Source organism: Acinonyx jubatus, chromosome B3 (genome assembly GCF_027475565.1).
Source record: "Acinonyx jubatus isolate Ajub_Pintada_27869175 chromosome B3, VMU_Ajub_asm_v1.0, whole genome shotgun sequence".
Taxonomy (NCBI): domain Eukaryota; kingdom Metazoa; phylum Chordata; class Mammalia; order Carnivora; family Felidae; genus Acinonyx; species Acinonyx jubatus.
In genome coordinates this window covers 51,558,192-51,572,570 of record NC_069386.1, presented here as the reverse complement: position 1 = coordinate 51,572,570, position 14,379 = coordinate 51,558,192, and the positions used below count along the sequence as shown (strand labels likewise).

General features: G+C 40.2%; 1 protein-coding gene across 1 annotated transcript in view; it reads left to right on the top strand.

Annotated features, from left to right (window-relative positions):
* Positions 1 to 12,755, top strand: part of SCG3 (secretogranin III) — a 35,251-nt gene extending 22,496 nt beyond the window's left edge. Inside the window, exons 11-12 of the mRNA XM_015063475.3 lie at positions 6,925 to 7,005; positions 12,072 to 12,755. Of these exons, the coding sequence (XP_014918961.1) occupies positions 6,925 to 7,005; positions 12,072 to 12,190 (200 nt within the window). The 3' untranslated portion in view covers positions 12,191 to 12,755. The remainder of the gene's footprint in view (positions 1 to 6,924; positions 7,006 to 12,071) is intronic.
* Positions 12,756 to 14,379: the final 1,624 nt, after the last annotated feature.

Genomic DNA, 14,379 nt, shown 5'->3' with positions numbered 1-14,379 from the left:
AAAATTAGTCCCCTCTCCATTATTTGGAGATTGAATTTATTCATACTACCCCTGACCCCTGTTACTCTGAGATAAGGAAAACTGATTTCAGTACAATTTAGAAAACACCAACCTTAGCTTAAACCAAGGGCCAACATTTCTTGAAAACAAATTGAATCCCCAAAGGGCATGTTATGACTCATACCTTTGTATTGACAATTGCTTTGCTGGCACTTTTCTCAAGGATATTTTGTTTCTGTTATAGAACCACTGAGACAACACCTATTGCCCCTGGGCAGAAAAATAAAGGCCTCCATGTGGGTAAAAGCAGGACTTACTGGGTTTTCTGAGACATTTATTCAGCTATAAATACACATGTATTCTGATGGCATGCCTGGCACCATGCTCAGGAAGTAGACCTATTGAAGTAATATAAGAACAAATGCTGACCTCTGAGGACTCAAGCAAGCTTTGAAATGATTTTAGAATGTTCTTAACCCATATGTAGGCAAGCCTAACACAAGCTACATACATGCACATGTATCTCCCTTATCGATGAGTCAGGAGCATGCAGAACAGAGAGAAAGTTGGAAGACATTACAGGGCAGAGCAAGGGATGAGGTAATGATCCAGATAAAACCACTTCAAACAATAATTATAAGCAGAACACATTGTCAGAAAAGTCTGTAAAGAATCTGTTTTGGTCTTGCAATGTGGGGCGATGGCCCCATCGCAAATATTTATTAATCATGCCAAGCATATGCTGGACCCTGTGAGGAATAGGAATAATAGTGGACATGGGAATAGTAATACCCTCAGTTTATTTCAGGCTTCAGTTTACACAGCATGTTTCCATGCCTCTTGTTTTACTTTTAATGTAAAAAAAAGTCCAATTTAATTACCAATAATGAAAAGTGGCACATCCACCTTTGAATATAATTGAGTTAGACTATTAAAAGTCCTGTATTCTACAGGGATTCACATTAAGAATAATCTTTTAGGGGAGCTCCTGGGTGTCTCAGTAAGTTGAGTGTCCAACTTCAGCTCAGGTCATGATCTCACAGTTCATAATATTGAGCCCCACATCAGGCTTTCTGCTCTCAGAGCAGAGCCTGCTTCAGATCCTGTGTCTCCCTCTCCCTACCCTTCCCTGGCTTGCACACGCACTCTCTCTCTTTCTTAAAAATAAATAGACATTAAAAAAAAGAATAATCTTTTGTGGTGCCTGGGTGGCTCAGTTAAGTGGCTGAATCTTGATTTCAGCTTGGGTCATGATCTTACAGTTTGTGAGATTGAGCCCCAAGTTGGGCTCCATGCTTGGGATTCTCTCTCTCTCTCTCTCTCTCTCTCTCTCTCTCTGCCTCTCCCCCACACTTGCGCTCATTCTCTCTTTCTCTCTCTTTCTCTCAAAATAAATAAATAAACAAAAAAAGAATAATCTTTTAAAATACTGATTTCTAATTGGTACAGTCATTTGAATGATTCCATAATTATTCCTAAATTTAGGGGTATGCCAATGAAATCATATTTATTTTAATTTCAACCATATTTATAAAATTACCTAATTTTTCAAGTAAATTGCTCTCTGGAGACTAAAGAAAAGTACTTTAAAACTTTATTCCATGATCTAAGTATGGATCTATTTGCCAATTCGATGTTTACTCATTCACTTCTGCTCTATGAGTCACTGAAAATCTTTTTTAAAAAACAATCCAAAGGATAAGATAAGTATTAACATACTCAAAAAGTCATTCCATTGCTATCATTTGTCAAGTTTATGGCCAGATTATGGAAATAGGTGAAAAAAGTGATCTCTATGATAGCTTTCACCTAAATATTCTATTATCCCCATATCTTCCTTACAGAAACCAGAAAAGAAAAGGTAGCCTATTTAATTAATAAATGGCTAACTCATGTGGATGCTGTTATTTTTAAAGCAACATAAGAGGAAATAATTTGTGCCTTTTATTCAAGCCCCAAGCCATTCTGCTAACAATGTCCAAAAATAGTAAGTACAGTCTTCTCCCCTGTGAGTCAGGAAGGATGCCAGGAGCTAAGTCCAGGCACAGGAGACCTACCATCAACACAGGTTTTTTGAGGATAGCAAAGGAGTGTTTCTTCCCATATATAGAAACCATGAACCTTCTTTTTAGAATTCACCCCTAAATTATAAATAAATAAACCAAGGCTCAGAAGATGAAGTGATTCACCCATGATCCATAGCCAAAGAGTGTCAGAGCCAGGCCTTGAACCCTTGTCCCTTGACTCCTATCCAGTACTCAGTCTGAGTATTTTCTTTGGGGCATGTAAAATGTCATCAATGTACAGAAATTCTTACACTGAATGGCTCTGAGGCCCATGTTGGCATCCATGATCCCATTATCACTTACTTTGTTTTATACCCTTCAAAACTGTAATCATGTAATCTTTACAGAACTTTAAGCATATCAAACTTAATTTTTATAAGCACTCTTTAGAAGATCTACTGTCTTTAGTATGTCCAGAATTCAATAGGTTAATTCTATTGATTTCTACAATGTTTTGTTGTTGTTGTTTTCTAATAGGGCTTTGGGGGTGGGCAGATCAGGTCAACATATCACAGTAAGGACAAATTCGTGTATAAAAAAGGGTATTTCTTTGCAGTGCTGAAAACCAGAACAGCCAGAAAAGGAGGGCTGCGTCTTGATTCTGGCCCTCTTCCCATCTGCTTCAGCATATGTTTTAAAGCTTGTGCCGTATTACCTCAGCCATGAGCTATTTTTTTCCAAAGGAAACTGAAATATATTTGAAAAAAATAGCCCAGCTTTCCAAAGTGGACTCTCATGGGCTTTTACTGCACACTGTGTAAATAAAAGGTTTGCTTTACAGCTCCTGACAGGAGGAAATGTAAATAGGAACCAGCTGCTCCTCTCCAAGAGCAGAGGAACACCTGATTTTATTCACCTTGTTACCAATGCTCCAGTAAACTTGTGGAGATCTCAGTACTGATGGCAGTGGTTCCCAAACTTTGCCCCACATTGGAATCACCTCAGGACCATTTTTTAAAAATGATGCTCGGTCCCTACCTCAGGATATTCTAATTTGATTCATATGAGGAGTAGCCTTGGCATCAGGATTTTTTTAATGTTTTTAAAAGTTTATTTATTAATTTTGAGAGAGAGAGAGAGAGAGAGAGAGAGAGAGAGAGAGAGAGAGCGTGCGAGCGAGCATAAGCAGGGAAGGGGCAGAGAGAGGGAGAGAGAGAGAGAATCCCAAGCAGGATTTGTGCTGTCAGTGCAGAACCGAATGCAGGGCTTGATCCCAGGAACTGTGAGATCATGACCGGCATCAGGATTTTTTAATGATTCCCTAAATGATTCTCCTGTGCAGCCAAGTTTGAGAACCACTGCCTTTCTGCCCAGTTTGGTAACAACAACAGGCACTAAATCATTCTAGTCTAAAAGGTGAATCTCACCCCGCTACACTCAGTAGAGGCTCCAGATTCATTCTGGTTCAAGACCAGGCTCTGACCGTTACTCAGCTGTGTCCCCCTGGGCATGTCACTTAATTTCCCTGAGCCTTAGTTCCTTCATGAGTAAAATTGGAACTAATAACGCTTCTTTCATAGAGCTCTGTGAAGATTAAATAACATACAGATAGAACAGATAGAGTATGTCTAGCACATTTGTAGATATTTTAAACTGTTTCTGCTATAACTATCACTTAAATTCAGAATTCAAATAAACAATTCATTTTTGTTAAGGAAAAAGAAATCTATGCCATTTATACTTTAAAAAATTGTATCTTCGGGGCACCTGGGTGGCTCAGTTGGTTAAGCATCCAACTCTTGGTTTCGGCTCAGGTCATGTTCTTGCAGTTTCATGAGTTCAAATCAGGCCCTGTGCTGGCAGTGCAGAGCCTGCTTGGGATTCTCTCTCCCCTTCTTTCTCTGCCCCTACCCCACTGGTGCTGTCTCTGTCTCTGTCTCTCTCTCTCAAAATAAATAAATAAATACTTTAAAAATTTTTAATATATTTTCTTCTTATTATGATTTGGTTTCTATATAAGAAGACTTTGCCCATTTACCCATTTACTTTATTCAACAAATATTTATTGATAGACTATTCTGTGTCCAGCTTTATTCTAGGCATGGGAGCATATCAGCAAACAAGAAATATTTCTAAGGGGGAAGACAAAAAATAAATTTACGTAGGTTATATGATTCAGTAGAAAATGATAAGTGCTATGGATAAAAATAAAGCAGAAAAGGGGATGAGGGTGATGAGGGGGTTCTATTTTAAATTACAGAAACTGTCATAATCATATGTTATGATCTACAAGATAGTAGTTTAGTTTTTAAGTGAATTGCAGTATAGTTTTCTTCAAGCTGCAGTAAACTCATTCTCTGTTATGGGTTGGTAATATCAATATAGTGGATAAAATTGCTTCTTGTGCATTTCATACTTTTTAAAAATTAATATTTTTATAGAATATTAGTTCCTGAGCAAAAGGCAACCTAACAAGATGATGCCGAGTCCCCTTTTTCAAACTGCCTTAGGCTGGGTTCCTTCTGAAGCAGACCCTGAGAGAAGGAGTTGCGGTCTAATTTAATCAGGAGATGACCACTGGGGGCATAGATACATGAGACAGGGAAAGGAGAGAAGCCCATAGAAAGTGGTTTCACTAGTGGGCTTCAGCTGTGGGCAACTGGGGCTTCCCACTGAGGATCTCTGGGAGGCTGTATAGAATGTTCCTGAGATATAAGGAATATATCATATAAGGAGTATAAGGACATAAGGATATATCATATAGGGATATAAGGAATATATAGCATATCTGGAATAAGGGAGACATGGGGTGGGGAAGCAACAATGTCTGCTACACTATGGCCAAAACCCCAAACCTTCATTCTCCTAATTCAGAATTTTTAACACCATATTTACACAGAGACTAAGCTCAGGTTTTCCTTTTCTCAAATAAGCTTCCAATATTATGATGTATCATAAAGAATATTGTGGCACGAATGCTTAACATTATTTAAAGAACAAGACTATTTTCAAACATTCGTAAAAGTTTCAGAAGTCCTAATTACTTAATATGCTAATGACAAATTATCTATTTGTTAAAGCCCTATGAGACCCACTACTTTGATTTAAACTCTTCAGTTGCATTCTCTAGAAATAGTCTACACTAAGATTTCTTTGTTCAAAATGCCTTTTCTAACTGAATTAATTTGAAACAGGGAACAGTGTTTTTATGTTACCAAATGCAATTGACCTTCTCAACAAACAGGCAACAGACAATGAATATTCCTATATTTGCTGTACTAAAATGTTATAACATCAGCTAGGACTTTGGTCTTCCACGTGCTCTAACATTCTTAAAAACAAAGCACTGAAATCAAGACTTTTTTTTATACAGTTGACTGAAGTGAATAGGGGCTGAAAATTGTAGATCTCTTCTTTTGTCCACTTAACCCTTTGCAAAAGATCTTCTCTGTGCTTCTTTGGGGTCCACATAACATGGAGCCCCACTGGTGAGGCAAGAGTAGGCTTACAAGATCAGGAAGAAGGATGCTCAGGAGGTCACTTAGGTAAATGCAGTAGTGGAAATTGGAACATCAGCAAATCCTAAGGCAGTGTTATTGTTCATGGACTGTAGTCAAATGCACCCAGGTTCAACCCTGGTTCTACAACTTACTAGCCATATGACTTTCAGCAGATTACTTTATCTATGTCTCGGTTTCTTCATCTGTAAAATGGGGATGAAATGGGACTGCCTTTAAAAGGTTGTTGTGAAGAGTAAAAGAGATACTGCATTTTGGAGCACAAAGCACAGCCCTTGGCACATCATAAGAACACAGGTAACTCAACCAAAAAGTCTGGGGAATAGACTAGAGGTAACAGGGCTCAAAGGGGGCTCAGAATGGGTGGATACCACACAGAGCTTTGGCAGCCATTGATTCTTGCAGAGCCCCTGGACTTCGAAGGCTTCCTTTCCTAGGCCACCCAGAATTCTCCAGACTACCTGGTCCCTTGGTGCAGACACTCTGGGCACTAGGGACCTCACCTGGTTTCAGAGATGGCTGGTTTCCTTGAGACAGAACAAGGCTACATCAGTGTCTGTGACTGAAGATAGACTTTGCTTTCAGATAGTGCAGGTAGCAGAAGTTTGGGAAGACTAGAGTCCAAATTCTGCTTCTGTTATTTCCTGTGTGGCCTCAGACAAGTCGTTTAGCCTCTCTGGGTGTTAGTTTCCTCATCTCTCAGTGGATGGTAATGCCCACTTGCAGACAACAATGTACGTGAAGGGCACCACAGAGCAGGCACTTCTCTCACAACACTCGAGGCTCATGGGAGAATGTTTATATCCAGGGGAGTTTTACTAGAATGAGTTCTAAGGTTCATACCCAGACCTTGAAATGAGGCCCAGGTCATCTCTTCATCTGAGTTGTCACACGCTCCCTGCCAGATTGGGCAGAAGACTTGTATAGCAGCCTACACTAAGCCACAGATTTGGACTTCCTTAACGTGACTTATTTGGTGATGGAGTCTTTTCAGGATCTGCCACTCTGATTCAATTCTTGACCTGAGAATACTCCTAACCAGTTGGAAGAACTGGAAGAACATTTCTAACCAGAAATGATGCAGTCTAAGAACTGTTCACCTATCCAGTGAACTGAATCAAAACTCTTCTCTGCCAAGACATGAGACTGCAGTTATGTGTGTGTGAATAATGGCTCCTTGACACTTACTAGCCTGCCTGGTCCTGTGTCCTGGAATCTCATCTCTACCCTTTCTCCTCAACATCCCCCACCCAAATATGCACACTATTTTGTTACGGATACCACCTCACAAGTGCTTGATGAGTCCAGCATTTATGGTTCTGAACAAGAGTGTGGTCTTTAAAAAGAGATGCAGTGATATTTTATGAGTATTTGCTATGAGTTTTTTTTCCCTTTTCCAGGGAAAACGGAAGCCTATTTGGAAGCCATCAGAAAAAATATTGAGTGGCTGAAGAAACACGACAAAAAAGGAAATAAAGAAGGTAAGGATTTAGTATGGTTGCAAACTGCCAACCTCACCCATTAGTCAGGGGTTCTTGTTAAATAAAGTTTCCCACAGTCAAACTGGGCTAAAGTCTCCTGTCAGAGTCCAAAAACACTCCAGGATACAGGAATAGAATCTCCATTTCTCTTATTTTTCAAAGCCACCTCTTGGGCAAAGGCCTTTTCTTTTACATTTTATTATGAAATGTATCAAACAAAAGTAGAGAGAATAGTATCATGAATCCCCATGTATCCACCAACCACCTTCAATAATTATCAATATTTTGCCCTTTTCTTAGAGTATTTATTTTCATAAGTTTTTTAAGTTTATTTATTTTGAGAGAGAGAAACAGCATGAGTGGCAGAGAGAGAAAGAGAGAGAGGAAAAGGGAGAATTCCAAGCAGGTTCCACACTGTCAACATGGAACCTGCTTGGAAATCCAAAGAAATCCAAGCAATTCCAAGCAATTCCAACCCCAACACGGGGCTCGAACTCACAAACTGTGAGATCATGACCTGATCTGAGATCAAGAGTCAGACGCTCAACCAACTGAGACACCCAGGCCCCCTTGGAGTATTTTCTAAAAAGGGAATTTTTTTACCACATATTAGATGGACCCTGCAGTTACAAAAGCAGTCACTCACTTAAAACACAGAACAAGACTGTTCTGTTCTGAGTACCAGAGATATGCAAATGTAAGATGCAGCCTCCCCTTGCCCTCCCTGACCCCCAAGGAACTCCCAGCACCACTAAAGCTACCACTAAAGCCTGCTCCCAGCACCACTAAAGCCTGCTCGGCGCTATCATAGACAGGTGCAGTGCTACAAAGGTGGGGGGCACATCTCCTTACAAGGATGCATAGCACTGGGAGAAAGGATTGCAGGAAAGCCTTTGTTGGAAAGCTGAATGACGAGAGGTGGATGCAGAGGAAACACTGGGCCCAAGACATAGAAGGACGAAAGAGAGTCATGTGTTCTGGGAACTGAAGCCACCCAGTTTCCCAGGAACACTGGGTATCTGTGGGAAGGATCGGCAGCCAGAGGTGGGAGGTGGGTAGCAGCCAGATCAGGAAGGTGCTTGCGTGTCCTGCCAAGGAGGTAAGTTTTAGCCAGGGGAACCTAAATTAGGACTTAATTAGGTTAAGAACTGAGAAATCTCTCTGGCAGCAGTGTGGCTATAGATCGAAGAAATAGGACCCCAGGGGATTGGACAGAGATTGAAGGCAAAGATCTGGAGCAGAAATTATGGGGCTTAAACCAAGGCAAGGCAGAGGAAATAAAGGGAGAAACTTGACAGCAATGGATACAGATGAGTCCAGTATGACTTCCAGGTGTCTGGCTGAGCAGTTGCCAAAGGATGCTTTTAAAATGAGACGAGGGGTGTTTTCCAACTTGAAAGTGCATTCAAATCACCTGCAGAGCTCTTACATGTCCTGACGTCCAGGTCACATCTCAGGACCACTATAGCAGAAACTCAAAGAAAAGGATGCAGGCATCAGTATTTTTAACCCCCTCCCCATGATTCCACTGTGTAGCTAAGTTTGAGGACCACTGATATAGAGAGCACAATGGGAGAAAGAAGTATTTTCAGTTCCTCTTTAGCCTATGGTCTTGTTAAATTCAGTGAAATGGAAATAATTATCAGCTTTTCACACAGTTTATTTGACTCAAAATAATGTGAATTTCTAGGCTATCAGTTCCATTAAAATTCACATGAACCATATTACATCAAATCTGTCACTGATTGACGAATGAACCATTGTTTCATGTACCACTAAGGAAGAAAAGTTATCACATGCCATCAGTGACTGTAAAGACTTTTTAAAAATGGGGCGCCTGGGTGGCTCAGATGGTTAAGTGTCTGACTTTGGCTCAGGTCATGATCTCACAGTTCATGAGTTTGAGCCCTGCTTCAGGCTCTGTGCTGACAACTCAGAGCCTGGAGGCTGCTTTAGATCCTGTGTCTCCCTCTCTCTCTGCCCCTTCCCTGCTCATGCTCTGTCTCTCTCAAAAACAAACATAAAAAATTTTTTAAAAATATACAATAAAAACTGTTTATCTTAGAATGAGTGTAATACAGAAAGTACCAAAATGTATTCTGAAACCAATGTTAATTTGATGGTCCAACAATTTGGAATACTTCTGTTATTTCTTTCACTGATTAACATGAATCACACTCCCAGTCATAACTCGCAACATCCTGCAATATAATCTTCAACTTCCAGAAATGATCAACCTAGTCAAGCATGGAACCCTGATGCTTGCATCTCCAAGGCTCTGTGAGCAAATTTCAAAATGACAGTATTGAGTTTGATGCTCCCTTCTGCCCTCAGGAAGTGAGGGTGATGTGCAGTATACCCCCCTGAAGACAGAAGCAGACAGCTTTTCCTCCATTGCCTTCATATGTGCTCTGCTTGACCTAGGTCACCTCTTAAAGCCGGTGGATCTCGTTCCTAGGGTCACACAGTGGCTGCAGCTGTGTGAGCAGGAAGTCCAGTAGCTCTGTTAGTTCTGACCTTCCTTAACCTCTGCTCATGCCCTTTGCTGGGCAGGGGTCTGGGTAACCTGCCTCTCCTTCCCAGAGCCAGGAAAGGGAGGTCCATGTGATGTGATGCTGAGAAGGATGATAAAACTTTATGCACCCTTAAAAAAAAAAAGTCTGTACTTTTAAAAAAATGAAATACAGCCCTTTTTTCTTTTGAGCCTAACAACCTTAAAACATATTTTTAAGATTAGCAACGTGACTACTGACTTGTGTAATCTAACAGCCAGCTAGTTTTCCTACGGCGCACAGTGAGAGCTGTCTTAACGATACAGTTTTTCCATTTCAAAAGAAAGCAAAATACTTTCCTGTTTGTCCATTCGAATCACCCAGACCTCTTCACATCTGCCCTTGAGCTGTCTTTTGTCCCACTAAAGACGTTGACCCTGCAGCCAACTCAGAAAAGCCAGTATTAATTTGAGCTGGTGATAATTAAGAGGCGCCTCTTTGTGCCCTATGAGACTGGAATCAGCTTGTGAGGAATCAGCACACAAATCATATGTGCAGCTTGATTCTGTTTTGTCCTGACAGGGAAAATAAAAGCCAACAACAAAACCCAAGCACTTACTGAACATTTGTTCTACACCTGTTAGTGGCTTCACGTTCATTACTTCAAGGCCACAGGGTGGTTCAGGGCAGTGACAGACAGACCTGGGTTCAGAACCTGACTCTACCATGACCCAAGCAAGTGACTTCCCTCCTCTGTCCCGTTTCTTCATCTCTGAAATGGGGATACTAATGCTTACCTCATGGAGTTTTGCGAGCAGCATATCAGATGATGGCTGTAAAGTGCCCCGGCTGGCAGTTATGTCTTTAATCTTCAAGGCGAAGCCCTAATGGGAGCAAATGCCTCTCTTGGTTGAGAGGAAACCGGCTTTATCTGAGCCTCAGCTCATTTGATATGATAAACACCTGGCACTTATAGAGATGTTCTTTATAGTTTTCCTTTCATGGGGTGCTCTGAGCTTCTGTTACCCCCTTTCTCCTTTTTTTTTTTTTCTTTACAAACTGACAGAAGGCAGGGCTCTCTTCTAGCGGTGGCTATAGCCAAGGTGAATGGCACTGTCTTCAAGGAACTCAGCTTCAGGCAACTCAGAATCTGGGGGGAATCTCCCCAGGTACGCTGTGATGTGGAAGACCCCCATGTCCAGCCCTGAGGGATGTGTGCCATAAATTTTGGTACCCTCCATAGGATGCATTGTACATAGCCATTAAGTGATGTTTCGGGAAAATATTGATGCTTACTGCATAAGTGAAAGAAGATTGTTAATAAGGTTGTATATTATACCGTGATCTTAATTCTGGGTTGAGATAGATATATTTGAAAAGCAAAATATACATACATATATTTTTTCTTTTTTTTCTTTTTGCTTATATATATAACAAAATACTAACTCTGGTTATTTATGATTAATAGAATTCAGGTTATTTAAATTTTATTTTTGTGTTTATTTTTCATTTTTTAAAACAATGAGCATCAAGGAAGGATGTGGGTTTTAAGCTTTCAGAAAAATGCCACAGGTGTCCTCCTTACTTGAGGATCTCTTTGCTTTTGATGGGTGGTTTGATGGTTTACACAGATTTTTTTTGTTTAATTAGGACAGAACCACAAAGCAGTTTCTCTTTATAAAATAAAAAAGCTCTGTGCATTTTTCCTCCATGCATATAATTCAGATAGTGTGAAAATTATTGTCATTCTTTTTCTTTCTTTCTTTCTTTCTTTCTTTCTTTCTTTCTTTCTTTCCTTTTTTTTAGTATTTATTTTTGAGAGAGAGAGAGAGAGAGAGAGAGAGAGAGAGAGAGAGAGACAGAGCACAAGCAGGGGAGGGCAGAGAGAGAGGGAGACGCAGAATCTGAAGCAGGCTCCTGGGGCTCAAACCCACAAACTGTGAGATCATGGCCTGAGCCAAAGTCGAACCCTCAACCGACTGAGCCAATGGTAATTCTTAATTTGGAAAAAAAAAAATGGGTTGTCACATCAACAGGAACTTAACCTGTATAACAATTACAGAAAATCAAAACACCTGGTTCTATTTGTAACTCTTAACTACCTGTGTGACCTTGAAGGTACTTAAGCTTTAGGATATTGTCTCCCCAAGTGTGAGTCCCAAACCAGCAGCAGCAATATCTCCTGGGAGCGTATTTAAAATGCAGGATCTGGACCTTTGCCTCGGACCTACTGATACAAATCTGTAAGAGCCCCCGGGTGATTGGTATAAATATTAAGTTTTCAAAGACATGGTCTATGGGCCTGTTCTCCCCATGCTCAAATGATGGTGATACTCCCTACCTGAACACCTTGCAGGTGCGATCATGGACAACAAATGAAACAATATACATAAACACGATTTTAAACTGTAAAGACTGAAAAAATGCCAACATCTAATATGTCTTCTGATGTGAAAGACTGCGATGGAATAGTAGTTGTGTTTTTGTATAAAACGCTTCTTAGTTCATGGCAATCACTATAAGGGGATGTCTCTTTCCTATCTCTGCTCATGACACTCTGACGATATTTTCCAGATTATGACCTTTCAAAGATGAGGGACTTCATCAACCAACAAGCTGATGCTTACGTGGAGAAGGGCATCCTTGATAAAGAAGAAGCCGATGCCATCAAGCGTATTTACAGCAGCCTGTAAAAATGGCAAAAGATTCAGGAGTCTTTAGACTGTTTCAGAAAACATAGCTTCAAACACTTCTAAGTCTGTGATTAAAGTAATTTGAGTCAAGGATTTTTAGAAAGTGATGAAAGTGCAGTAGTTAACCTTTTAGAAGTGGTCAAACATAGCTTTCTTGCCATAAAAACGATTTGAGAAGTAAAGTTGTATGTAAGCTGAGATTTTGTATATAGAATCCTTATTTCCTTATAGATTTACATTTTATAATCAGAGATATGCTGCTTTGGAAAGCCTGTAACAGACTGAATTTAAAACTGAAGCTTCTTCCCGCTGTGTCACATAGACACCCCCCAAAGAATTAGGGGGTTCTGTTTTCAAGGCATGCTGGGTATCAAAACACCTCATAGAATCTGTCTGTTACAAGATGTCATTTCCATCACCAGTTCCCTTTTGGGAGTTAAAATAAATTAACATTTCCTCAAAGCCTATCTAGCATAAAGGATAGCTCTCTGCTTTTTGGCTGTTCCTGCTGGCTCTTTATCAGGCCCCACTGGTGCAGAAAGGAACCTGGAAAATGGGCATAGGAGTTGCTGGTTTCATCAGTAATTTCCCCCACTCTTAATATTTTCTATTGGTGAATTTTCAGACATCCACTTTATTAATAGGGATAACTGTATGCTCCCCAAGAAGAAAAATGAGGTCATAAACACTACCAAAGCAAAGTAAAAATGTATGCCAGATCTGGGTTATCTAAGCTGAATTTAATCCAGGCCAACATTTCTCAATTGAGAGCAAGAAAGCCAGGCAGTAGAACAGAAACACAAAAGACAATCATTCCCTTCTTTGTGGACCAGAGCTGGTAAATGAACTTCCCTGAGGAAAAGGTTAATGAACTTGGGGTCCCTGCATCTCCTCTCCCTCAGCTACCATCACAAACACATCCCTGGAAACACACAGTGGCCCAAGGTCCTCCTGAAATGTTAATGGGCAATGTTCCCAAACCAAAGAATGCTTTGCAAATGCATTATTCAGCATAAAGTAATAACATATTTTTCTATATATTTCAGTTGGAAATCTGAATATGATGCTCTGTGTATTAGCTGTCCCTAATCCAAATGGTCTTCTGATACTTGTCTTGAATGCTCCTGCTTGGTACCTACTTTTTGGTGAGGACGGAGAAACTTATAGGGAAATGTAAGAGGCTATTTTTCATGGGTAGGAAACCATTGCTGCTCCTCCCCCTCCTGAGTTGTAAAAATAAACAAAAACCAAAGCCTGACACACACAAAAACTAAACTCAGTATGTTCTAGACAAGCCAGTACTCACTGGTGAGCAGTAAGGGAGAGCTAAAAACAACCTATGCCCAAAATATCCTTGCCAAACACAATGAGTCAGAGCATTTTAATGTCATTTTTGATAACATGACTGCTACCTCACCTGTGTCCTATAGGGCTAAGTCCAAATGGGCAGCTTTTACATCAGAAAAAAAAAAAGTCTGGCTGCAACTAAAGCATTTTATCCATTCACTTTTCTATAATTTATCTATGCGGTATACTTTAAAATGAGACATTTACTTAGGGAATGTATTGCAGTTTTCCGACACAGTGACATTCATTAGCTCCCAGCAGTAACCAAGACAAGCAGGGGATCATCAGCCTTGTTTTATAAATGAGGAAACTGGTTCACAGAAAGAACAAGGGCACAGCGTGTGCTCAAATTCTGATGGCCAAGAAGCAGTTAAAGCGTGGCCTCAAACCTGGTTCCTTGTGGCTCAGTCTACTCCTCCAAGGCAGTACTAAAGTACTCTGGCCCAAGACAGGTCAGCTGTGGCCACAACAAATTCAGAATTTAATTTAATGAAGGAGAGAGATGTTTTGGCCAGAAAGTGCTAAGAGAGACCTTAGACAACAATGAAATATTCAGAAGAGTATTTCTAAGATTGTGCCCTTAATTTTAAATTTCTGTTTATATTATATCTTTTGGATAGCGTTTTCAGATTTATGTCTTTTGGATTTCTTTCAAATTTCAGTTTATGTTAAACAACATAACTTTACATTTTTTAAAGTTCCTTTGCCTCCAGAGAGGCCTAGACCTTTTCTTACAGACATGATGGTTTCCCTTCCTTTATTTTTTTTTAAATTTTTTTTAAAATGTTTATTTTTGACAGAGAGAGAGAGAGAGAGAGAGAGCATGAGCAGGGGAGGGGCAG